Genomic DNA, 25,878 nt, shown 5'->3' with positions numbered 1-25,878 from the left:
AGAGCCAGAATTGCCCTCGGTGAGAAAAAGTGGTGCTTGGGAACCTGCCACTGATGAACCACACATTGCACAAACTCACGGAAGGGGGCCGAGTCTACCAACTGAGAAGGCAGCAGTTGAAGTGCTAGCAATTTAGCCAAGCTAGCATTCAACCTCTGGGCACGTGGATGGCTGGGAGTGAACTTCTTTGGACTGTCCAGCAGCTGGGGCAGGGAAATTTGCCTGGTATAATCGGACATCGGTGTACTGCTAGCAGAGTGCTCGCAAGTACTTAGCTGTGACACACCTAATTCTACACCTTCATTCCTCTCAGTGCAGGTTTCAGAGAGGACTGAAGGTCTAGTGGGGTTGGAGATCCCAGCTGATGAGGGGCAAGGAGAGGTCCGCTTTGTTCTTTGGTGTGGGTCTTTAAGGTACGCTTGCCAACGAGCTGCATGGCAGGTCAACATATGTCTGGTCAAGCATGTGGTGCCCAAGCGGCTGATGTTTTGGCCACGCGAGACGCTTGAGAGATATGTTGTAAATAGCAGCGGTGCGATCTGATGCACTCGTCTCAAAAAAGGCCCACTCCAAAGAACTTTTGGAATAAAGCGCAGAGGCAGCACCCTGCACAGGCCAAGCTCTGCGGTGTGATTCAGTCAGTGGGCTGCCCCTAAGCTGGCCCCTGGAGGGCATCCTGCCTCATTGGAGTTATGTTTCCTCCTCCTCTCTCCTATCAGGCACCCATGTGGAGTCAGTGACCTCATCATTCCCTCTCTCTTCATCAGTGGAGCAAACCTGGCAGTATTCTGCAGCTGGTGGAACATGACTGCCAGATTGCTGTCCTTCTTGAGCATCCCCTCTCTCTGCACTCACGCTACTGCCTTCCTCTAGCTGGGTATCATCATCAGAGCATTCAAAATGCTGGGCATCCTTCTGGAGCATGTACCCAATGCTGTGCTCAAACAGTTCGGGGGACACCTCAGGAGGACATGGTGGGTCTAGTGAAGGAGTGACTGATGATGGGAAGAGGACGCGTTGGCAGCTGCTTTGCTAGTACCCTGAGCCTGGGTGAGAGAGGATGAGGAGGATGAGGAGGGCTTGGTCATCCACTCTACCAAGTCTTCGGCATTATGCTGCTCAACACGTCCAGCTGCCAAAAATAAGGACAAGCGTATCACATGGCCACGTGCTGATGACGATGCACTGTGTCCACGACCAGCACTGGTTTCTCTAGACACAGAGCCTGCTTGCCCTCTTTTATTGGCTCGTGACTGTCTGCCTCTCCTTGTTGGCCTTCCAGACATAGTAATGGCCTGCAAGGAGATGGGAAAACCAGCAATTGGGTAGTGTATACTGTGCAGGAGGCACACAACACCCACTGTAAATGCTGCAGATGCCTGTATTACAGAACACCAGTAATAAAGGGTAGTTTCAGATGTATATTGTGCTGGAGGCACACAACACCCAATTTAATTGCTGCAGATGCCTGTATTACAGAACACCAGCAATAAGGGGTATCTTCAGGTGTATACTGTGCTGGAGGCACACAACACCCACTTTAACTCCTGCAGATGCACAAGAAAAAAACACACTGTCCCTGCCTATCCTTCTCTTCCTGCACGCCAGAACACACTACACAAGGCCGCCGCGCTGGTGGCCTTATATAGTGTGGGGTGTGTCCTAAACCCCCCTGAGCCATAAATGGCCACAGGCAGGACACAGTGGATTGTGGGCCATGAGCGCCACACGAATTTGGCACGAGTGGCCCATAACGTTCGGAATTCGCCGAATGGGCGAACAGCCGGTGTTTGAGTCGATCATCGAGCTCATGCCTAATGGGGCCAATACCTGAGGGGGCATTTCATCAGCACGGAGGTGGAGGACTCTGAACACACTTCATTTTGTAGTGACACAATGGAGGGGGCGCCATCATTGAGGAAGATTGATCACAGATATATGGACTTTCCTCTTATATATCCAACTAGATACATTCATTTTACAGCACTGGAGTTATGGCATCAATTACTTGTAACTAGTTGTTGTTTTATTACATTCATAATTTCTATTAGTAATGTGTTAGTTTGTAATATGTATTCACAGCACTGGGGTTGTGGTATTACCAGTCAGTCACAGCACTGAGTTGTGGTATTACCAGTCAGTCACAGCACTGAGTTGTGGTATTACCAGTCAGTCACAGCACTGAGTTGTGGTATTACCAGTCAGTCACAGCACTGAGTTGTGGTATTACCAGCCAATCACAGTACTGGGGTTGTGGTATTAGCAGCCAGATGCAGCACTGGTGCTTTGATATCAATTACCTGTATAAAATGGTTAGTTTCTGCAGAGAGAGTATTAATACCAATTTATATGCACCACAATAAGTACTACATTTGCAGCACTGGTGTTTTGGCATAAATTACCTGAAAAATAGTTATTTTTTTACGCACACCATTCAAAGTAGAAATGTATTTGTTTGCAACATGTATTTACAGCACTGGGTTTGGGGTTCTACTAGCCAGTCACAGCACTGGTGCTTTGGTATCAATTACCTGTATAAAGTTGTTAGTTTTCTGCATAATGTGTATTGTTACCAATTCATTAGGCTGCAACACATTGTTACAGCACTGAGGTTGTGGTAGTAGCAGACATATCTGACCTAGTGGCGTGTTTTCTATAAAGTCCCAATTGCCCCATCTGCCCCCAATTTTCCCTCTCGTTTCAGTAGCAGACATATATTCCATGTAGTATTTGCATTGTATTATCATTTTTGTTGTGTAATTATTATTTGGAAGTATCAGGATCAGGTGATTAGGTGGTTTGTTACATAGTTACACAGCCGTATAGTAACACTGGGGTTGTGGTAACACTTACCTCTGTCTGCAGGTAGGTTGTCTGTCTGTGTAATATAGAGCAGAGCTACACTAGTTTGTTATTTAGTGTATAAAATATGTAGAAAGATAAAGAATGAGAGAAAATACAACAAAGACAAAAGGACAGACACAGTCTGGCTGTGAGAATAAAACAGAAATAAACTTTTTCTGAGGATTATCCTGTGACAGGAACACGTCAGGAACATCCGCTATTCACCGGTTAGACCGGCACCATGGGAATCACCTCGTCCATATCTCAGGATCCTCAATTTATGGATGTGGGTGGAGTTTAGCCATCAGCCAATCAACCCTGGAGGGTGTTCCCTGCCCAGTCCACAAGCCGGTCCTGTGTTCTGAAGGAACCAGAGCTAAATGGACCATGAATGGTTCTGATGGATGAAGATTGGATTTCCAAACCAGCATGTCAGTCTGATCCAAACAAGACCAATCAGTGCTTGTCTGGTGTGATCAGACTCCATAGAACCATTCTGGGGGTTTCTCCTGGATTATATTCTCACTACACATACAATGTTATATGTACATGTACCCCAACATGTCTACAATCAGGAGGAATACGATAAAATAGATTCCTCTGATCTCTGATATAAATCAATGTCTGGCAGACAGTTTGGGGTCTTCTCCCTGTATCAGCCTCGTCCCCTGCTGGGCTTGTAGATGAAATGACTAGGACTTCTCTAGAGGCTCAGTGAGGTGACAATTTTATATCTACAAGGATGGGGTGATTTTATTGGCATCTAGGGGTCACTTCTGGTCTAGAGACTCGCTCTGTCCTTCCAGATTCTAATTGAGGACCATGTCTATGATTGGTCACTGAATGAAGAGAGTCAGTGGAGGGGGGAGGGGATGAAAGCCAATAACAGCCAGTGACCTGAAAGACTATGATGGGAATTCCCAGTGTAACCGGCCAATCAGAAGTCTGTCTTTGTATAACTTCCATCTAGGTGACATGTCTGGATCCCTCACATAGAAGATTTATACCAGAATCCTGCAGAATATTATATCATTTTTGGGATAATTCTCACCACAGCTCCTGCAGAGTACAGCCAGGATCTCTGAGCCCCTCGCATAGAAGTTTTATTCCAGAGTCTTCCAGATTATTCTGTGATAAACACAGTGTGGTGAGGGATCGATTATTGATAAGAATGGATCAGAGATCATCCCACCAGGAGGAAGTCACACCACATTTATGCAACCTGCAGAGACAAATCCAGACACATGATATTATATTATAAAATGAATATGAGGAATTATTCCCATTTAGTGAAAAGTAACATAACATCAGTAGAGCGGAATATCAGGATATACAGAATGTTATACAGAGGAAAGATCTTGTTATTAGGGAAGCTGATAAAGGTGAAGCTGTTGTAGTACTTATGTCTACACGGTATAAAGTGGGGCTCAGTCACCCCCTTATGTACCCGGTGATTAAGCAGGACCTCACACAGTGTCTCATACAGGGGCTTCTGAAATTGATAGATAAAGGAAAGGATCTGGGGGGTTTATGAAATAAAACAGCAGAATTTCTGATGGTGGATACCCCAGTGACCCCAATATTCCATCACCTTCCTAAAGTCCACCAATCAGGAGTTCCCATTGAAGGTCATACCGTTGTGGCAGCAATAGGATACCTTATAGAGAATGTAGAGGGGGAGGGGTGGAAATACATTGACAGCCTTTAGTGCTGAGACTTCTGAGATATATAAGAGATACAAGTACTATATTGGTGGATATTCCACATATACAATGGGATTCTACAGTCACATGGGGGACACTTCTATCCCCAATTCTTTAGTGTCTCCAGCAATCAGACGTAGCAAGGTCTCTGGGCTTGTCCAGACTAATGAGAACTTTCCAAGCCAAAGATAGCTGACATCCCTCTGTATCTGGTGGGTTGGGAGGCATAGTCGGTGCAAGGTGGACAAAATTATTGGGCATCGGACACTTCTTGAATGTAAAAGAGGTTTTATTTCTCTTAACAGTCCTTTTTTGTATTTTTGGGGGAAAGAGGGTTAGGGCCAGGACACCCTTAAATTGTTGCAGATTCAATTGGCAGACTCCAAGGCTTTAATAGGAGGACAGCTGTGTAGGGAAAAGCCCCAGAAAGGTTTCACATCTGCAAATGCAGGAGTGCTGTCTCCTATGACAACAGGACAATTTAACAGTTCCTAACTCAAACGTAAACATTGCTTCAGCTTAACTACAACTGCCTCTTGTAGTTCTTTAACACTGAGCTCCTGGTCTCTCACTAGACCCTCTGATTTACTGACTCTGAATCCCTTGAGCTCCTCCAATATCTGCGGTGGTATCTCCCTCAAGCGTCACCCACGATTCCCTGCTGCATCCCTAGCTTGGCAATACAGATATTTCTCAAGCTTCATCCCTCTGGCCTGCTTGGTGCCTGGCTTGACTCACAAGGCTGCTCTGCAAGTGATTCCTCCACTGTTTTGTCCCTGACTTGATCACCGCCTGAAGTTTCCCCGATTCTCCACTGTGCCCATTCGGTGAGAATGTTGCTCAGGTTCTTGCTTCAGTTACTGGTAATAAGGTGTTTGGTCCCTTCTACCTCCAAACGCAACAGCACTGCGCTGTTTTAACCGGTAATTGCACGGTCATGCAATGCTGTACCCAAACAAAATTTGCCATAAACCAGAACCTGGGCGAAGGATGTAAATCCCACAAAGAAAATACCCACACCTTGAGAGGGAAACAAAGTTAGCAACTGGTGGCCGGTAGCTTGGCAGGCTGCACTGTAAGCAAGTTACCGGACACCAGTTGCCATGTTTGTTTCTCTCTCAGGGTGTGGGTGCTTTCTTTGTGGGATTTACATCCTTCGCCCAAGTTCCAGTTTCTTACGACTTCCCACTGGTTTCTCTCTCCCCGCCCTCACACAGCTCCCGGGGGAAGCTTGGTGGCATGGTTGGCATTTTATGCATTTATCCATCTACTTTTATGGACGTTCTATTTTAAAGTTTATTTTATAAATTTAGGATAGCATACCCACCTATATAGATCTATCTTTCAACTACTTCACAAAGAGTCATCTATTCCATGCCAGTAGGCCAGGAGTTATTCATCAATTGCATCTATCTGTGCTTCTCCCGAAGGAGCGAGACTCCTCTCACGAAATGCACTGAGAACTAGCAAAGCTATTCCAGACTACTGACAGTCATCTTTATGACATATCCAGGTCTCATGAAAGGTTTATTACATGAATGTAAAATTTACCAATATGTTGATATCTAATATATTTTCTATTTTCTGTATTACATGCTGTTTTTAAATGTGTGTTAAATAAATATTTTATGCATTTTACCTGAAGTGTGCTCTTTAAAAGTCCCATGGGCAATTTTGTTTTTTGTTGTGTGCCTTTTCTACTTTAAGTTTTTTTAAAAAATCCAATAAACTAAATTTTAGTCATACATTTAGGCCAAGATGTATTCAGCCATACGTCTCAGGTAAAAAAAATAAATAAATTAATAAGTGTATATTTATTGGTTTGCACAAAAATTATAGTATCTACAAACTAGGGTACATTTACTGGAATTTACGCAGCTTTTATTTTATGACTGCCTATCTCATTTCTTGAGGTGCTAAAATGGCAGGGCAGTACAAACCCCCCAAATGAAACCCATTTTGGAAAGAAATTTGCTGAGAGGCATGTTGAGCTCATTGAATATTTAATTTTTTTTTTTGTGATTGAAAAATGATAAAACAAATCTGTAATTGAAATGATATATTGCTCACACATGGCATGGTTATATGTGGAATTACACCCCAAAATACATTCTGCTGCTTCTCCTGAGTACGGGGATATCACATGAGACTTTTTGGAAGTCTAGCTGGGCACAGGACCACGAAAACCAATCACCGCCTTTGGGATTTCTAAGGGTGTAAATTTTAGATTTCCCTCCTTGCTACCCATCACAGTTTCGGATAGTTGAGAGGTATGTTGAGTATTTTGCAGATTTCGCTTTTTGTCACAAAGTTTTGAAAATGGAAAAAAAATTTAAATGTTCCTTTTTGGTGTCTACTTTCCAAAACAGGGTCATTTGGGGGTTTTTGTGCTATTTTGAAATTTCAAGGCCTCCGAAACTATGATAGGTAGTGAGGAGTGAAATCACTCTGCTGTCGGACTACAGGACTCCTCCCGCTGTCCGCTGTACCTTGCCATCACCTGCACTCCGCTGCTGGACTACAGGACACCTCCCATTATCAACGGTCCTCTGCTTCCTACACCGACCATCCAGTCAGGCACTTGTGCTCCTCTGTGCTCCCGAGCCCCTGTCATCTCTACCAGGGCCTCCCGAGTCAGAGGTCTACGAGAGGCCGCTCCCTGCATTCCGGGCTCTGCCTTAAGGTAGGTGACAGTATCGGGCAGCCATGTCTGAGCCCACGCAGGGAGATTCTGCTATGGATGATTTATGCCGTCATCTTGCTGGACTTACCCAGGCCGTTAAATCCCTACAAGAGGGCTATTCCCGGTTGGAAGAGCGTGTCCAGGTCTTATCTACCACAGGCCCTACCGTGCCGGGAACTTCTTCTGCACCATCAGTGGTTATGATGCCTCCTGAGCCTAAGGTCCCAACTCCGGAGAGGTTTTCGGCAAATCGCAGCAAGTATAGGGCTTTCTGCAATGCCTGTGAACTATTTTTTGCACTCCAACCCAGAACTTTTTCCCTTGAATCCACTAAGGTGGGTTTTGTCATCTCTCTCCTACTGGGTGAGCCCCAGGCATGGGCCACCGCCTCTTGGAGCAAAAGGACACATGCCTTAACAACCTGAGTACCTTCTTCCAAGCGATGGGTTTGCTCTATGAGGATCCACAACAAGCGGCTACTGCGGAAGCAGCGTTATATTCACTTCAGCAAGGCCGTAGAGCGGCAGAGGATTATGCGTCCGAATTCCGGTGCTGGAGTTCCGATACTACCTGGAACGATGCCGCTCTACGTTATCAGTTTCGCATGGGACTCTCTGAACCCTTAAAGGATGAATTGGCTCGGGTTGGTATCCCAGCAACGCTTGAAGCCCTTATTAACCTGTCCATCCAGATAGACAGACGCCTGAGAGAACGGAGAGCAGAACGCACTGCTGGTCCTTCCCGACCAGTCTGGATGTTACCCCGTGTTCCCAACCCTTCTGCACATTCCGCAGCTGACACTCCTGAGCCCATGCAACTGGGCTTACTTCAACCTACTCTCACTACCGAAGAACGACAACGCCGGCAGCTCAACAATCTGTGTCTATATTGTGGGGAGTCCGAACACTACGCGAGATCCTGTCCCGCCAAACTCCGTAAGCACTCTTCTTTGTCTACTACTGTTTTACCTGCTGTGCTTAGTAATACCACTCACCTGGCTATTCCCGTTTCTCTTCAGCTTCCAGGAGGGAATACTCAAGTCACCGCGATAATTGATTCAGGAGCGTGCAGTGGGTTCATGGACTTGTCTTTTGCCCATAAATTCTGAGTCCCCCTACGGCCCAGGGCGAAGGGATTGACTGTACACCTTGCCGACGGATCGGCTATCAAATCTGGGCCGGTGACAAGAAACGCTTCCTTTGACTGCCACTATTTCTGGTAACCATCAGGAACTACTCTGCCTGGACATTATTGAGTCTCCCCTCTTCCCTATTATACTGGGCATGCCCTGGCTCCGGGCACACAACCCGCAAATTGACTGGTCCACCGGGAACATTAACTTTCCTTCTCCCTATTGCCGTCAGCACTGCCTGCAAGAAGCAATTAAGGTCTCGCCCCACTTAATGTGTATGGAGATCGATGTTGAAACTCGCCAGTGTGTTCCAGAGGCTTACCATAGTTTCTTGGACATGTTCAGCAAGAAGGGGGCGGAAACGCTTCCCCCCATAGACCCTATGACTGTCTGATTGAGATACTCCCCAGAGCTGAAAACCCTTTCAGGAGGATTTTCCCCTTAACGGAAGTGGAACTTGAGACTCTCAGGACTTACATTGATGACAATCTGAAAAAGGGGTTCATACGCCCTTCTACCTCCCCAGCAGGAACAGGAATCTTTTTTGTAGAAAAGAAGGACCATTCCCTGCACCCTTGTGTTGACTATCGGGACTTAAATAAAGTTACAGTCAAGAACCGGTACTCATTGCCTTTGATGCCCGAATTATTTCAGAGACTCGGAACAGCCGCTATCTTCACAAAACTGGATCTTCGCGGAGCCTACAATTTGGTCCGTATCCGAAGTGGGGACGAATGGAAGACTGCCTTCCGCATCCGCTTCGGACACTTTGAATATCTCGTAATGCCCTTTGGGCTATGCAACGCTCCTGCGATCTTCCAGCATTTTGTGAATGATATTTTCAGAGACTATCTCGACCTGTTTTTCATAGTATATTTGGACGACATCTTGATCTTCTCCCCCTCTGCCCGTTCACAGGGAACACGTTAGAAAGGTTCTAACTCGGCTTCGTCAACACGGCTTGTAGGCGAAACCTGAGAAGTGCGAGTTTGAACGTCGCAGCATCCATTTTCTGGGGCTGATTATTTCGGTGGATGGAATCAAGATGGACCCACAGAAAGTTTCCGCTATCCTGGACTGGCGAGCTCCTACAGATAAGAGAGGAATCCAACGTTTTGTGGGGTTTGCAAATTTTTATCGCAAGTTCATCAAGGGTTTCTCTACTATCATCGCCCCGATCACAAGATTGACCAGACAGGGTATCAAGTTCCAGTGGACTCCGGAAGCTCAGGCTGCTTTCACCTCCCTTAAAGAACAATTTGTGTCAGCATCTGTCTTGAAGAATCCTAATTCTGCGCTACCCTATATCCTAGAGGTGGACGCATCCGAGATTGCAGTGGGGGCACTACTCTCCCAGAGACAGGGTCCCAAGGCCCTATTGCATCCGGTGGCTTTCTTCTTGCGCAAATTGTCTGAAGCGGAGAGGAACTATGACGTCGGGGACAGGGAGCTAATCGCTATCAAAGCTGCACTTGAAGAATGGCGCTATCTTCTGGAGGGAGCGGCTCATCCCATTCTGGTATACACTGACCACAAAAACTTAGAATACTTGAAGACTGCTAAGAGGCTGAAACTGCGTCAGGCCAGGTGGGCACTCTTCTTTACGAGATTTTCATTCCACATTAACTATAGGCCCGGGTCAAAAAACACCAAACCCGATGCGCTGTCTCGGATGTTCAGTGAACCCGAAGCCTTTCAACCAACAGATACCATCCTTGCACCCGGAAACTTCCTTATGCTCCAGGAAGACCTATTGTCCCAACTCAAGCAGGCCTCATCATCGGCTTCTCATCCATCAAACACCACCTTACATTCCAGCAATGACTTATTGTGGCATGAAAATAAGATCTACGTGCCTCAACAATTACGGGTTGCTGTTCTTAAATCCTGCCAGGACCACAAACTGGCCGGCCATTTTGGGGTACACAAGACCGTCGAACTCCTTCAACGCACCTTCTGGTGGCCTCAGCTGCTAAGAGATTGCAAGCTTTATGTTGAATCATGCACCACCTGTGCCCAGAACAAGGGTAGCAAGACCAAAGCTTGGGGGTTGCTGAAACCACTCCCTATTCCGGAAAGGCCATGGAAAATGATTTCCAGGGACTTTATTGTTGAATTACCACCGTCAGAAGGCTACACCACTATCTTTGTGGTCGTTGACAGATTCTCCAAGATGGCTCATTTTCTGTCCATGAAGGGTACACCTTCTGCCCCTGAGACCGCAAAGATCTTCATTAAGGAAATTGTAAGACTCCACGGTATACCTGCAAACATTGTTTCCGATCGTGGGGTGCAATTTACGTCTAAATTTTGGAGAGCTTTGTGTGAGTCCCTGAAGATTGACCTTTCGTTCTCCTCTGCCTACCACCCCCAGACCAATGGCCAGACCGAACGAACAAACCAGACCCTCGAGCAATATTTGCGATGTTATTCTTCCTTTTCGCAAAACGATTGGATATCCCTTTTACCACTTGCCGAGTTTGCCTACAACAACTCCGTTCATTCTGTAATGAATCAGTCTCTTTTTTTTTGCAAACTATGGTTTTTACTCTCTGTTCTTATCAAACAACATTCCAGAATGTACAGTTCCGGCGGCTCGGGAAACCTTGAACTTTTTCTGCACCAATAACAAGCTGCATGTTCTCGTGGTTTGGTAGACTTTCAATCCTAAAGATGACAATACTCCCCAGACTCCTCTACCTGTTTAATGCCCTACCCATTAGAATCCCAGGAACCTTCTTCACAAAACTCCTCACGGTACAAAGAAATTTTCTCTGGGCAGACAAAAAACCAAGAATTAATTTCCGTCTCCTAACATTACCCAAAAATAGAGGGGGTATAGGACTACCAGACTTCAAAAAATATCATCAGGCTTCGCATATCACCAGATTGATAGACTGGCATTGTAACGGCCCAAATAAAGACTGGGTTCAACTGGAAAACAACCTATCCCCATACCAACTTCTCTTCTATCCATGGACACTTCACTCCAAGACAAACAAACACATAAACCACCCACTAATTGCAAATACAATCTATATTTGGCACAAAATAGTAGGTCCATATAAAATTGCCTCCATACCGGGACCATTGACACCCATCGCTAACAATCCTGATTTTGCACCAGGCCTGCAGCATAATATACCATGGAAAACCTTCTCACCTCACATTGCATGAATGGCCCGAACATTAAGTCATTTGCAGCACTCCGCTCCGAGGTGGGCGAATCATTTCCCGGCTTATGGTTCTATACACAACTGAAGGACTTCCTGATCAACGGCAAACACAAATCTCAATACCGCCTTCCATTGACACACTTAGAGTCCCTATGCCTCAAAGGATCACAGGTATCGAATACCACATCTCTTGCATATGCTTAGCTGAATCAGATAGCACATGCTGATAACTATAAACATAAGAGGAAATGGGAACAAGATCTCAAAATTAAAATCTCCGAGAAGCAATGGGAAAAGGCGTGTATTATGACATACAAATGCTCTCTGAGCTCTAGATATCAGGAAATATCCTACAAAATCCTTACGCAATGGTACATAACACCACAGAGGGCCGGGAGATGGTTCCGCTCAACCTCGGACATATGCTGGCGTTGTAAGACTCACACCGGATCCTTCTTGAACATCTGGTGGGAATGTCCATCCATTCGGGCATACTGGGATGAAATTAAATTCTGGATAAAACACGTCACGGATACCAAACTTGAACTAAATGCGGCCGCATGTTTGATTAACTTAGTACCCACTACTTTAAGCAGATATAAAAAGTCACTCTCACGACACCTACTTACTGCTGGCAAAACTCTCATACCCATTTTCTGGAAATCCACAAAAGTCCCAGGAATCAAGGACTGGGTAAATAGAGTACAATATATCTTTAAAATGGAAGAAATTGTGGCCATGAAGAGAGAAAACAGCTTAAACTTCAATAAAACATGGCAACCTTGGCTGTTATTCACTTTATCTCCTGATTACCAATTACTTACCCAATGATTTACCTACCCCTATCAATTACCAAGTTTACAATAAGGTCATAAATTAATGAGGTCTGAACAAGTTACCATAACCAAAAACCTTTGGTGCAATACACCCCCCCATCCCATAAACTCCCCAATCCGATATACGCTAACCCTGACAATCTTGTCAAGAACATCATTCCATATTCAGTCTTAATGACTCTGATGTTAACTGTATATATCATAACCTAGCATTTACTATGTCGTTGTCCAGACTCTATATGACATTTGCAAGACTTGTACTTTTACCAATGTCACTATTTTCTTTGTTATTAAGGACGGCTATTTTTATATTCTTTATTGTAACACTGAATATGCTTCAATAAACCTTTGATTGAGAAAAAAAACAAGCTGCTTCAAGAGACAATGGCAAGGACCCAAGAACACAACAAGGCGGCTTTTGACAAAAAGAGGAGAGGGGAGCTTGATTTAAAACCCGGGGATTTAGTCTGGCTGCCTACCCTGAATTTGAAATTGGCATGCCCATCCAGAAAACTGGGCCCAAAATTTGTGGGTCCCTTCCCAGTAACCAGGAAAATTAATAACGTGGCCTATGAACTGAAACTACCGGAGTCGTTTCGTATCCACCCAGTGTTCCATGTGGCCCTCCTAAAACCCTCAATCCAGGACCCCTTCACCAATCGGAACGTTGGTCCCCCTGAACCTGTGCTTATTAACGGTAAGGAAGAATTTGAGGTTGAAGCGATTTTAGATTGCAGAAAGAGAGGCAACCAAGTCCAATATCTGGTGAATTGGAAGGGGTATGGGCCAGAAGAGAACTCCAGGGAACCAGAGACTGGTATCCACTCCAAGAGGTTGATTCTGGCCTTTAAGAGATCTCACCCGGGTAAGATGTCCCAGTTGGGCATCCGCAGGCTGCCCATTGGAGGGGGGCAATGTCAGGAAGAACCTTCTCACGGGCATCCAAGCGGCGTAAGACGCAGAAGATCATCTGTGTGCAAGAAGAGCGCTATCGCGGTCGGCGGTGCGCGCGCGCGGCCGTTTGATGCAATTGGCGCCAATAGCGCTATTTAAAGTGGATCCTTGCTTTGCTGCCTTGCTTGCCGATCAACAGCGTTCCCGTGTACTCTGGTATCCTGTATCTGAATTCACCTGATCCGTATCCTGATCCGTATTGAACCCGGCCTGTTCCTGACTTCGCTGTTTGCTGCCTGCCCCCGACTTTTGGCTTCCTATCCGACTACTCTTCTGGATTTCGTTTCTGTACCTGATCTGCTCGCCTGTGCCTGACCTGGACCGTTGTACTACTCTGCTACCTGCCAGTTTCCTGTTTATCGTCGCTGGACTACAGAACAGCTCCCAGTCCGCCACGTACCCGGTTGTTGTCTTCCACTGTGTCTTGTTGCCTCTTATCTCTTGCTGCGGACTATAGGACTCCTTCCACTTCCCGCTATATCCTGTTTGCACCTGCACTCCGCTGCTGGACTACAGAACTCCTCCCACTGTCCGCTTTACCCTGCAGCCACCTGCACTCTGCTGTCGGACTACAGGACTCCTCCCGCTGTCCGCTGTACCTTGCCATCACCTGCACTCCGCTGCTGGACTACAGGACACCTCCCATTATCAACGGTCTTCTGCTTCCTACACCGACCATCCAGTCAGGCACTTGTGCTCCTCTGTGCTCCCGAGCCCCTGTCATCTCTACCAGGGCCTCCTGAGTCAGAGGTCTACGAGAGGCCGCTCCCTGCATTCCGGGCTCTGCCTTAAGCTACTCGACAGGGTGTAAGGCCTATATCCTCATTTTCTACAGACACAACATCTGTTTCAGGGTGCTCTTTGGGTAGAGGTACCAGGGAGGACATCCAGAAAATGTCTCTCACGCAGCCGGCTTACTGTATTTACATTGGGAAGTTGGGCCACAGCATCGTCTGGAAATAGGAAATCTGGAAAATGTAATGATCTCTTCCTGGAAATTTAGGAATATCTGCACTTCACTGCAAGCAATTTATTGCACCTCAAGCAATCTCTCTCATCCCGTCTAAGTCAGGAAACTACAAGATGTTGTGGGAAGCCCCAGCAATTAGATAGCACAGTGCCACATGCACCAATTCCAAAGTCAAAAAGGTGACTAAAAGTTGGCACGCTTGTGTAATAATTGTTCAAGTACAAGTGGTGACACCAAGTCCCAAATAATTTTACCACTGCTCCCTATGTAGTCTCTGCAGTTGGGGGGCTCCACAGTCTTTTCCCTCATAAACCAGAAAACTATATGTATAGCCTGTGGCACTGTCACCAAGCTTATACATCTTGACCCCATATCTGGCACGCTTGCTGGGGAGAAACTGTTTGAAAGCAAGGCAGCCAGAAAACTTAATCAGGGATTCATCAACACAGACAACTTGATCAGGAATAAACAAGCCTGCAAATTGTTGGTTAAAGTGGTTTACAAGGGGCCAAATTTTGTGGAGCGGTTTGTATTCAGGGTCACCCGAGGACGTCAGAGTTCATTTAGTTGAAGTGCATAAACTGCAAGATCATCTTGTATATAGTACTGGTCATAGAAGCAGAGAATACAGGCATATGGTGAATTGGGTCAATGGACTAATATGACTGCAACTCACACTTTTTAGTAATGCTCATGAGGGATAGGCTCAAAAAAGTCTTAAATTCGGGAACCGTAATAGGTTTCCAGTGAAATTCTCTGGCAAGGGTCAAATGGGGATTTGCGGAGATAAATGGACCAGCATATAAATTGCTTCGGTCCACAATAGATCTATACAGATCTTCCGTGAAAAACAGCTCGTAAAAGTCAAGGGAAGTAAAATCCACTGTTTCCACCTGAATTCTGGGTTAGCCAGTGAATAGGGGAAGTACGGGCGCTGCAGAAGTGGTGGGCTGCCAATCAGGATTTGCAGACACATCAGGAAGGGCACTATGGGCTCTACTGGCCTGTGCTAGAACTCTTGGTGGCTGCAGGGCACTACTTGTGCTAGTCACTGCACCAGCTTGAACTGCACTTATGGGACTTGCCACATCACCAAGTGTGACTGCAGTGCTGTTTTGTCTCGGACCAGAATGTACGAGGCTGCTGGTGTTCACCAGAAGCATGAGCGGCACTAGTACTGGTTCTCTGCTCCATACAGGAACTGTGGTTGTTGCACATCAGCGACAGAAGAATGGGGTCGGGTATGTCTGACCTTAGCAGGGACCACTAATCCGTCATCAGAGCTATCTGTCAGGGTGCCACTGCTCTCTACGGGTTTGTATACTGACCTTGAATCTGACAATGAGGCTTCCCCTTCACTCTCATCTGTCATGCTCAGCAACATGTAGGCCTCTTCACTAGTGTACCTCTGACATTTTGGCCTCTAAATTTATAGGTACAGCTAGTGCGACTCCTAGGTAAAAGAGCACCCGGTGTCAGAGACTGCTTGAATCGCTACAAAAAAATAACTGTTAGCGCTAGCAGGGATCAGGCGTGACTCTACTAACGCTGCATATTTGTGTGCTGTGTTTTGTAAGTGACAGTGATCTACTGATACTGGGCGGAGGGGCTAAATGCAGGTGCTGGCAGGTATCTGGTCTGATCCTGCTAACAATGCATTTTTTGGGAACATTATACTACTGGGTAGGGATGAGCCGAACACCCCCCGGTTCGGGTTCGCACCAGAACTTTCGAACGGACCCCAAATTCGAAGGAACGTTAGAACCCCATTGAAGTCTATGGGACTCGAACGTTTGAAATTAAAAGTGCTAATTTTAACAGCTAATATGCAAGATACTGTCCTAAAAAGGGTTTGGGGACCTGGCTCCTGCCCCAGGGGACATGGGTCAATGCCTAAAATGTTTTTAAAAATGGCCGTTTTGGCAGGAGCACTGATTTTAATGACGATTAAAGTGAAAAAAAAGTGAAATTTTCCTTTAAATATGGTACCTGGGGGGTGTCTGTAGTATGCCTGTGAAGTGCCACGTGTTTCCCGTGTTTAGAACAGTCCCTGCACAAAATTACATTAAACGGAAATAACACAATTTAAAACTGCTTGCGGTTTTAATGTTATATCTGGTTCCTGCAATATGGTTGAAAATCATTGAGAAAAATGGCATGGGTAGCCCTCCCTGCCCATTACCAGCCTATTTGGGTCTTGTACGCATATTAAGGGAAACCCTGTACCCATTTTAAAAAAAGGAAATGTGTGTGGCCCCCAGGCCCTATATACTCAGAACAGCAGTATACAGGCGGTGCAAACAAGACAGGGACTGTGTAGGTTTGTTGTGTTAATTTGAATCGGTTTGTAATTTTCAACTGGTACATTTTTAAAGTGTAGCTCCAGTCAAAAAAACTATTTTTAAGCTTTTTGGAAAACATAGGGAAGGGTTATCACCCCTGTATAATTAGTTTTGTCGTCCATCTTTTTTCATCTCACTTGCTGTTGTCTCCTTCCGTTTGCAAGTAGGAGATTTTGTAAATTGGATGTTTGAAAGTAGGGGCCTGCCCTATATGCTCTGCAGAAATGGCGGAACAAGGTGTTGGTTTTGCCACAACATTGTAAGCCCTCAAAGTGACTCTTGGTGGGCGCTGGAGCGCCCTGCTGTGAACGATTATATCAAGAATTGTAATTACATGCCATTGTTGAACAGTGGTAGAAAAATTGATCTTTGGTGGTTGTGGTGCTGGTGCCACAACACTATAAGTCCTTACCGTTACTCTGGGTGGGCACAGGTAGGGGCCCTCCTGTGAAATATTATATCAAGAATTGTAATTACATGTCCCTGTTAAACAGGGGCAGAAAAATTTGGCCTTAGGGACTGCTGCTGGTGCCACAACACTGCAACCTCTCCCATATATTCTAGTTTTATTGCAGGAATTAGCCCTGCTGCAAAGCATTGCATCAAAAATTGTACTTAAACGCCCCTGTTAAACAGGGGCAGAAAAATTGGGCCTTAGGCCCTGGTGCTGGTGCCACCACACTGCAACCTCTGCCATATACTCTAGTTTTATTGCAGGAATGAGCCCTGCTGCAAAGCATTGCATCAAAAATTGTAATTAAACGCCCCTGTTGAACAGGGGCAGAAAAATTGGGCCTTAGGCACTGGTGCTGGTGCCACCACACTGCAACCTCTCCCATATACTCTTGTTTGATTGCAGGAATTAGCCCTGCTGCAAAGCATTGCATCAAAAATTGTAATTAAACGCCCCTGTTGAACAGGGGCAGAAAAATTGGGCCTTAGGCACTGGTGCTGGTGCCACCACACTGCAACCTCTCCCATATACTCTTGTTTGATTGCAGGAATTAGCCCTGCTGCAAAGCATTGCATCAAAAATTGTACTTAAATGCCCCTGTTAAACAGGGGCAGAAAAATTGGGCTGATGGCATCAACCAGAACCAGAAATGTTCTTCCAACATATCAGCGGAGGAGGAAGAGGATAGACAATCAACATAACAGGACAGTAACTCAGCATCAGCATAGGCAGTCTTGAAGGGATGTGATATTTCAAAAAATATTATTCTGTTACATCAGCTTCAGGTGCTTGGTAGCTGTGGGTGATCCAAGACTGATTCATCTTGATGAAGGTCAGTCGATCAACTGATTTGGTGGACAGGCGCACCCTGTGATCGGTAACAAAGCCACCAGCAGCACTGAAGGTGCGTTCCGAAAGAACGCTGGATGCAGGACAGGCCAGTAGCTCAATTGCATACTGTGCAAGCTCTGGCCAGTGATCCATCCTCAAGACCCAGTAAGCCAGAGGATTTTCGGTGGGAAAGGTGTCCAAGTCTGACCTTGCCCCTAGGTATTCCTGCACCATGTAAATCAGACGCTGGCGATGGGTGCTGGAACCAATCATACCTTGGGGCTGCGGACTAAAAAATTGTCTGAAAGCATCAGTCAGACGGCCACCTTCTCCACCGCTCCTTCTGACCGATGCCTCAGCAACACGTTGTCCAGGTCCAGGAGTTTGTAACCTCCCAGTCTCTGGGAATGCGTTGCACAGACCTTTCTGCAAGGCCTCCCGGAGATGTCTCATCCTCTGCTCCCTCTGCGATGGCAAGATAAGGTCCACAACCTTACCCTTGTACCGTGGATCAAGGAGAGTGGCCAGCCAGTAATGGTCCCTCTCCTTGATCCGAAGAATACGAGGATCCTTCTGCAGGCTTTGCAGGATCAGAGAGGCCATGCAGCGTAGGTTAGCTGAAGCATTCGGTCCGGAGTCCTCTGGGTCACTAAGGACAACATGATCCGCAGCTACCTCCTCCCAGCCACGTACAAGTCTACGTGTTTCTTGGGACTGTAAATCATCCCTACAAGACTGCTGCTGCTGCTGCTGATGCTGAGTGCCAGCCTCCACCTCCATGCTGACACAATCATCCTCCTCCTCCTCTTCCTCCTCCTCATCCTCTTCCTGTGTGATGGGTGGCACAGCAGGAACACTGTCTGGATAAAGGGGGCCTTGAGAGGCAAGGAAGTCCTCCTCTTCCTGCCTCTGTTCTGCCTCAAGTGCCCTGTCCATTATTCCAAGCAGCGTATACTCCAAGAGGTGGACAAGAGGTACAGTGTTACTGATGCATGCACTGTCACTGCTCACCATCCTTGTGGCCTCCTCAAACGGTGACAGGACAGTGCATGCAATCCCTGATCATGCCCCACTGGCGTGGTGAGAAAAAACCGAGCTCCCCTGACCCTGTCCTGGTGCCGTAGTCGCACAGATACTCATTAATGGCCCTCTGCTGCATGTGCAGCCGCTGCAGCATGGCCAACGTTGAGTTCCATCTGGTGGGCATGTCACATATAAGGCGGTTCTTGGGCAGGTTCAACTCCTTTTGGAGCTCAGCCAGCCGAGCACAGGCATTAAATGATCGGTGGAAATGCACACAGACTTTCCTGGCCTGCTTCAGGACATCCTGTAAGCCGGGGTACCTGCCCAAGAACCGCTGCACCACCAGGTTAAGGACGTGAGCTACACAGGGAACATGGGTCAGTTGTCCCTGTCGGAGGGCGGAGAGGAGGTTGGTGCCATTGTCACAAACCACAATTCCTGGCTTAAGCTGGCATGGCGTCAACCACCTCTCAGCCTGCCCCTGCAGAGCTGACAAAACATCCGCCCCAGTGTGGCTCCTGTCCCCCAAACAAACCAGCGCAAGCACGGCATGGCATCGTTTTTCCTGCGTACTTGCGTATCCCCTGGAACGCCTACGAAGCACCGCTGGTTCTGAGGACAGAGCACTGGAAGAGGCCATGGAGGAAGAAGAAGAGGAGGGGGTGGAGGAGAGAGGTGTGTCACAACCAATAGTAGCATTTTGGAGGCATGGTGGCGGAACAACCTCCAACACTACTGCACCTTGTCCTGCATCCTTCCCAGCTGCCAGAAGAGTGACCCAATGGGCCGTGAAAGACAGGTAGCATCCCTGTCCATGCCTGCTGGACCATGAGTCAGCGGTAATTTGCACCTTACCGCTGACCGCCCTGTCCAGCGAGGCAAGGACATTGCCTTCCACATGCCGGTAGAGAGCCGGAATCGCCTTCCGTGAGAAAAAGTGGCGTTTGGGGACCTGCCACTGAGGAACCGCACATTGTACAAACTCACGGAAGGGGGTTGAGTCTACCAACTGAAAAGGCAGCAGTTGAAGTGCTAGCAATTTAGCCAAGCTAGCATTCAACCGCTGGGCATGTGGATGGCTGGGAGTGAACTTCTTTCGCCGGTCCAGCAGCTGGGGCAGGGACATTTGCCTGCTATAATCGGACGTGGGTGTACCGCTAGCAGAGTTCCCGGAAGCACTTGGCTGTGACACACCTAATTCTACACCTTCATTCCTCTCAGAGCAGGTTTCAGAGAGGACTGAAGGTCTAGTGGGGTTGGAGATGCCAGCTGATGAGGAGCAAGGAGAGGTCCGCTTTGTTCTTTGGTGTGGGTCTTTGAGGTATGCTTGCCAACGAGCTGCATGGCAGGTCAACATATGTCTGGTCAAGCATGTGGTGCCCAAGCGGCTGATGTTTTGGCCACGTGAGATATGCTTGAGACATATGTTGCAAATAGCAGCGGTGCGAGCTGATGCACTCGTCTCAAAAAAGGCCCACACCAAAGAACTTTTAGAATAACGCGCAGAGGCAGCGCCCTGCACAGGCGGAGCTCTGCGGTGTGATTCAGTCGGTGTGCTGCCTGGTGTCCTCCTCCTCCTCCTCCTCCTCCTCTTCCTCTCTCCTTCCAGGCACCCACGTGGAGTCAGTGCCCTCATCATCCCCTCCCTCTTCATCGCTGTAGCAAACCTGGCAGTATGCTGCAGCTTGTGGAACATGACTGCCAGATTGCTGTCCTTCTTGAGCATCCCCTCTCTCTGCGCTCACGCTACTGCCTTCCTCTAGCTGAGTGTCATCACCAGAGCCCACAAAACACTGGGCATCCTCCTGGAGCATGTACCCAACACTGTGCTCAAAGAGTTCAGGAGACTCCTCAGGAGGACGTGGTGGGTCTAGGGAAGGAGTCACTGATGATGACATTGAGAGGAGGGAAGACGATGCGTTGGCAGCTGCTTTGTTAGTACCCTGAGACTGGGTGAGAGAGGATGAGGAGGATGAAGAGGGCTTGGTCATCCACTCTACCAAGTCGTTGGCAAGTTGCGGCTCAACATGTCCAGCTGCCGAAAAGGACAAGCATGTCCCATGGCCACGTGCTGATGACAATGCACCGCGTCCACGACCAGCACTGTTGTCTCTAGACACAGAGCCTGCTTGCCCTCTTTTATCGGCTTGCGCCTGTCTGCCTCTCCTTGCTGGCCTTCCAGACATGGTAATGGCCTGAAGGGAGTTGGGTAAAACAGCAGTTGGGTAGTTTATATTGTGCTGGAGGCACACAACACCCACTAACTCCTGCAGATGCCTTTATTATAGAACACCAGAGATAAAGGGGTATATACAGATGTATACTGTGCTGTGCTGGAGGCACACACAACTTCCAATTACTCCTGCAGATGGCAATTGGGCTCAAATAGAGAACAGCTATGTAGGTGGATATAGCGGTATGTACTGGGTACAGAGCACGCAGACAGCACGCACTATCTCCTAACACTACTGACTGCAAGCTATATTATTAAAGATAGATCACTAGCTATATAGGTGAGGTGAATATAGTGGTGTATACTGCGGTCAGGGCACAGACAATAACCACTACACAACAGCAAGATAGGAAATCAGCCAAAAACGATCGGTGTATACTGTGTTGAAGGTACACAGAACACCCACTGCTTCAGACGCCAACACACTACACGAGGCCGCCACAATGGCCTTATATAGTGTGGGGCGTGCACTACACAGCCTGAGCTATGATTGGCCACAGGCATCCTGCCTGTGGCCAATCATGGCTCTCCTCGCTGCTGGCGCTGCGATTGGCCAAGCATGCAGGGTCACAGTGCATGCTTGGCCAATCATGAGTCAGCAATGCACTGCGCCATCGCAGTGCATTGTGTGCTGTGAGCGTCACGCGAATTTGACACGAACGGACCAAAATGTTCGGATTTCGCCGAACGGACGAACAGCCAATGTTCGAGTCGAATGTGTGTTCGACTCGAACACGAAGCTCATCCCTACTCCTCACCTTGGAAGACCTATTAGTGCTGGAAGTGACTGTTTTTTGTATCACAAGGTGGAGGGGACGGTATCTGTCAGTCTCTTATTCCAACTGCCCGCAGCACAGACATCTCTTCCCTATTCCTACCTATAGCTTTGGCTGCAGCTCTGACAGACTCATATTTCCATAGAAGGGGAAGGTGCTTCACCAGAGACCTCAGGAGATTCCTGCTTCTCCTGCCTGCACCTACGTTCTTACTACCCATAGCAAGGTGTGATTGGACTGGGCTGCAATTTCTTCACCCACCAGTAGGTGTCCTCAATGGTCCACCTGTATTCTGTGCATCTAACTTGGGGCTAATATATAGGAAACACTAATGTATTTCATGTCATATTTACAAACAGTATATGGAAGGAACATATTATGTGGTAAATATAGAGAGAGGGCAGGGAGAGTGCAAGGAAAGGACATAATGCAGAGAGGGGGAGGGAGAGGTGAGGGGGGAATGGGGAGGAGAGAGGGGGAATAGGGAGGAGAGAGGGGAAAAGGGAGGAGAGAGGGGAAAAGGGAGGAGAGAGGGGGAAAGGGAGAGGTGAGAGGAAGGGGAAGGGAGAGCTGAGAAGAAGGGGAAGGGAGAGCTGAGAAGAAGGGGAAGGGAGAGGAGAGGGGGAAGGGAGAGGAGAGGGGGAATGGGAGAGGAGAGGGGGAATGGGAGAGGAGAGGGGGAATGGGAGAGGAGAGGGGGAAGTGAGAGTAGAGAGGGGGAAAGGGAGAGGTAAGAGGGGGAAGGGAGTGGTGAGAGGAGGAAGGGAGATTTGAGAGTGTATCAGCTGTGGAGAACAAGATAAGAATTTGGGAAAAAAAAGACAGAATCACAGAATACAATTAATAAAATATACAAAACTTTATTGATGAGTAAAAAACCTCAATGGGGTAAATCTATAGAGAATAACACCTTCCAATAACCAGGTAATAATATTGGTATCCAAATAATCAATCAGTCCCTTTGGGTAATGATCCATGATATGAAATCCTCCGGGAATAATACATGATCCTCATATACAATATATCAGACATGAAATGTAATCAGAACAATCGGTGGATAACTCCATTTAGATGATATAATAAAAATTGCAGCAAGTTGTCAGTGAAAGGCGAAGCGGCTGAACGGACTCTGTTCTTATACAAGATAATGTCAGCAACACGGAGAAAGCAATTGCAGAGAGACACTGGGAGCCGGGAATGACGTATATGTTAGATAGAGCTACATCACTTTATTACACCCAAGAAGAGGACGGAGAGGAGTGTGGAGGATGGAGAGGATTATGGAGGATGGAGAGGATGGAGAGTAGTGTGGAGGATGGAGAGGATTATGGAGGATGGAGAGGATGGAGAGTAGTGTGGAGGATGGAAAGGAGTGTGGAGGACGGAGAGGAGTGTGGAGGGTGGAGCGGAGTGTAGAGAGGAGGATGAAGAGGAGTATGGAGGATGGAGAGGAGTAGGACAGCAGTAAGAGGAAGATGTGGTCTCTTTCTCTGTATTAGTAATTGCTCCAGTCAGCTTTTATTAATGACAAACTTTAGAAAATGTCTTTCTCCCACCATGAACGAGTCCTAATAACAAGTCGGATCCTCATCACCATCATAGTAAGTATTGATAATATTGGAAAGTGTGGAATCCTACAGAGGGGAGAAGAGGGAATTCACAATGGGAGGCGACCATTATATCCATGAAGAGTAGAAGACTTTCCTTTAGAGGGTTGCAGAGAAGTCCGAGGTGTCGGTGAGGAGATCCTCTATACATGGAAGAGGTCCAGCAGACACAACACCGGGACACAATCACCAGACAAATCTCTGGCCGTCTACAAGAGATAATTGTACAATTACACAGAGATATTACATTGTATACATTCCATGAAATGTGTCATCAATACATATATATGTGAATGTGATGTGAATATCATTCCATGTTACACAGGGACTCCTCATATTAGTAATTTGGCTACTTTCCATCCACAGAAGAATTGGGATCATGTGACCTGAGGAAGATCTGCAGATCCCAATATCAGCAGCAGAGCCGACTGAGGAGACAATTGTATTCAGAATATTGAAGGTCGGCCCCATTCCCATCCCTGGAACAGCCAGGACGGGTTTTATTATTTTCTGTTAAGAAGTGATCCAGATTTATAGAGAGGAGAAGCCGGAATCCAGGAACTGGACTGATCAGCACTAGAGATGGGCCAACAGTTCTATCCGAGCAAAAGTTCCCCCCGAACATCACCTGCTCACCCGCTCACCAAACACCCAAATTTGAGGTTAGCTCGGCGGAATATTCATCCGCTGAGCGCCCCACAATGCACTGTGAGCTTTGCACTGCATTCTAGAGGACCTAATTGGATGAAGCCAGCGGTCAGGTGCAAGGCTTCACCAATTACCTGGACAAGACTGCTAAACAGTAAGTGATGCCAGTCTGCCCGTCTGATTATGATTTACACCTGCATTTACACACAGCATGATGAGAGCGCTCAGGTAGTTCAGCATCACTCTTCACTCTGTAAGAGACCACTGACCAGACCAAAGCACGCTCTCACCATGCCATGTGTAAGACATTGTGTGAGAGAGGGGCAGTTCTTTGGCCCAAAAGATGTCTTGAATTTAAAGCAGTGGTGGTGCGTCCATAAAGGAATTTGCCTTGCTAACACTGACCCACCTCTCAGCCAATCAGGTGCACCGGGTCTGTGTTACATGTCACCTGATTGGCTAAAACAACAGGTGCTGTGATTGGACGCCTAACAGGTGTCCAATCACAGGAGAGGAGGAGTGGACGGGAGAACAGAAGAGATTGAGGAAGAAATGGAGGACACCGCTCACCGCCTGCCGCCGTCACCTGCTGCCCACCCAAGACAAGGTAAGGGCCGGGCAGACGGTGGGCGGGGGCACAGTGGAAGCATTTCATGCGCACAGTGGCAGCATTTGGGGTACAGTGGCAGCATTTCATGCGCACAGTGGCAGCATTTGGGGTACAGTGGCAGTGTTTGATGGGCACATTGAGGCTGCAATTGATGGGGGTCTTTCCAGAATGTTTTAGTTTGTTTGCGCCCCCCAAAAATGTTGAGCCACCACTGATTTAACCCCTTCCCGCCGAGCGTACGCAGATATGCGGCCTTGCATTTTGGGGGTTATACCAGGATGATGCCCACAGCCTCAGGCATCATTCCAGTACAGTTTTTTAAAGCTGGCGATCAGTTTTCCAGGGATAACAACTGATGCAGCTAAATGCCGCTCGATTGTTATCCCCCTCCCGCCGCCTCCCGACAATCTGACTGGTCCTCCCGTCCCCCCGGGAGACCCGATCCTCGATCCGCCACTTACGGCGGCTAGAGAGAGATGGACACAAAGCCGTAAATGGCTTACTTCCAGTCTCCTGAATGTAAACACGGAAGCGACGTCACTTCCTGTTTACTTGGCTGCCAATGGAGCCGTACTTGAAAAAATATACAGTATTCAGAATCACAGTTTTTGGTGATCTGAATACTTTGAAGTGCAAAGGAGGTATTGGAGGTCTTTTAGACCCCCTGATCCCTCCATAAAGAGTACCTGTCACCACCTATTATTGTCACAAGGGATGTTTACATAAACACAATTGAATAATATAAAAATAAACAAAATAAATAAGGATTTTGTTTTTAGAGCGCCCCCCCCGCCGCAAGCTCGCGCAGCGAAGAAAATGCATATGGAAGTCGCTCCCGCATATGTAAACGGTGTTCAAATCACACATATGAGGTATCCCTGTGATTGTCAGAACGAGAGCAATAATTCTAGCACTAGAACTCCTCTGTAACTCTAACTTGGTAACTGTAAAAAACAATGAAAGCTTCGCCTATGGAGATTATTAGGTACCGTAGTTTGTCGCCATTCCATGAGTGTGTGCAATTATAAATTGCAACATGTTTGGTATCCATTTATT

The 25,878-nt window shown here is 47.2% G+C and overlaps 1 protein-coding gene across 9 annotated transcripts in view; it reads right to left on the bottom strand.

Moving 5' to 3' along the window:
- LOC143981454 (NACHT, LRR and PYD domains-containing protein 3-like) overlaps positions 1 to 25,878 on the bottom strand; it is a 176,944-nt gene that overhangs the window by 18,248 nt on the left and 132,818 nt on the right. For 5 of the 9 annotated variants that reach the window (XM_077479302.1, XM_077479307.1, XM_077479308.1 and 2 more), the window contains one exon: positions 23,640 to 23,773. The exons of 1 other annotated variant lie outside the window; for it this stretch is intronic. Coding sequence is in view for 2 of the 8 variants with exons in the window: in XM_077479309.1 (XP_077335435.1) it covers positions 23,554 to 23,773 (220 nt within the window). In the remaining 6 variants the exon portion in view is untranslated. Of the gene's footprint in view, positions 1 to 22,801; positions 23,774 to 25,878 lie in introns of those variants that run through there. 3 more of the 9 variants (XM_077479309.1, XM_077479304.1, XM_077479310.1) reach the window with 3 other exon arrangements.

This window comes from Lithobates pipiens, unplaced genomic scaffold (assembly GCF_037356315.1).
Source record: "Lithobates pipiens isolate NorthernLeopardFrog02 unplaced genomic scaffold, aLitPip1_a1.2 Scaffold_157, whole genome shotgun sequence".
NCBI lineage: Eukaryota > Metazoa > Chordata > Amphibia > Anura > Ranidae > Lithobates > Lithobates pipiens.
The sequence above is the reverse complement of the archived record's forward strand: the minus strand, read 5'-3'. Positions and strand labels throughout refer to the sequence as shown.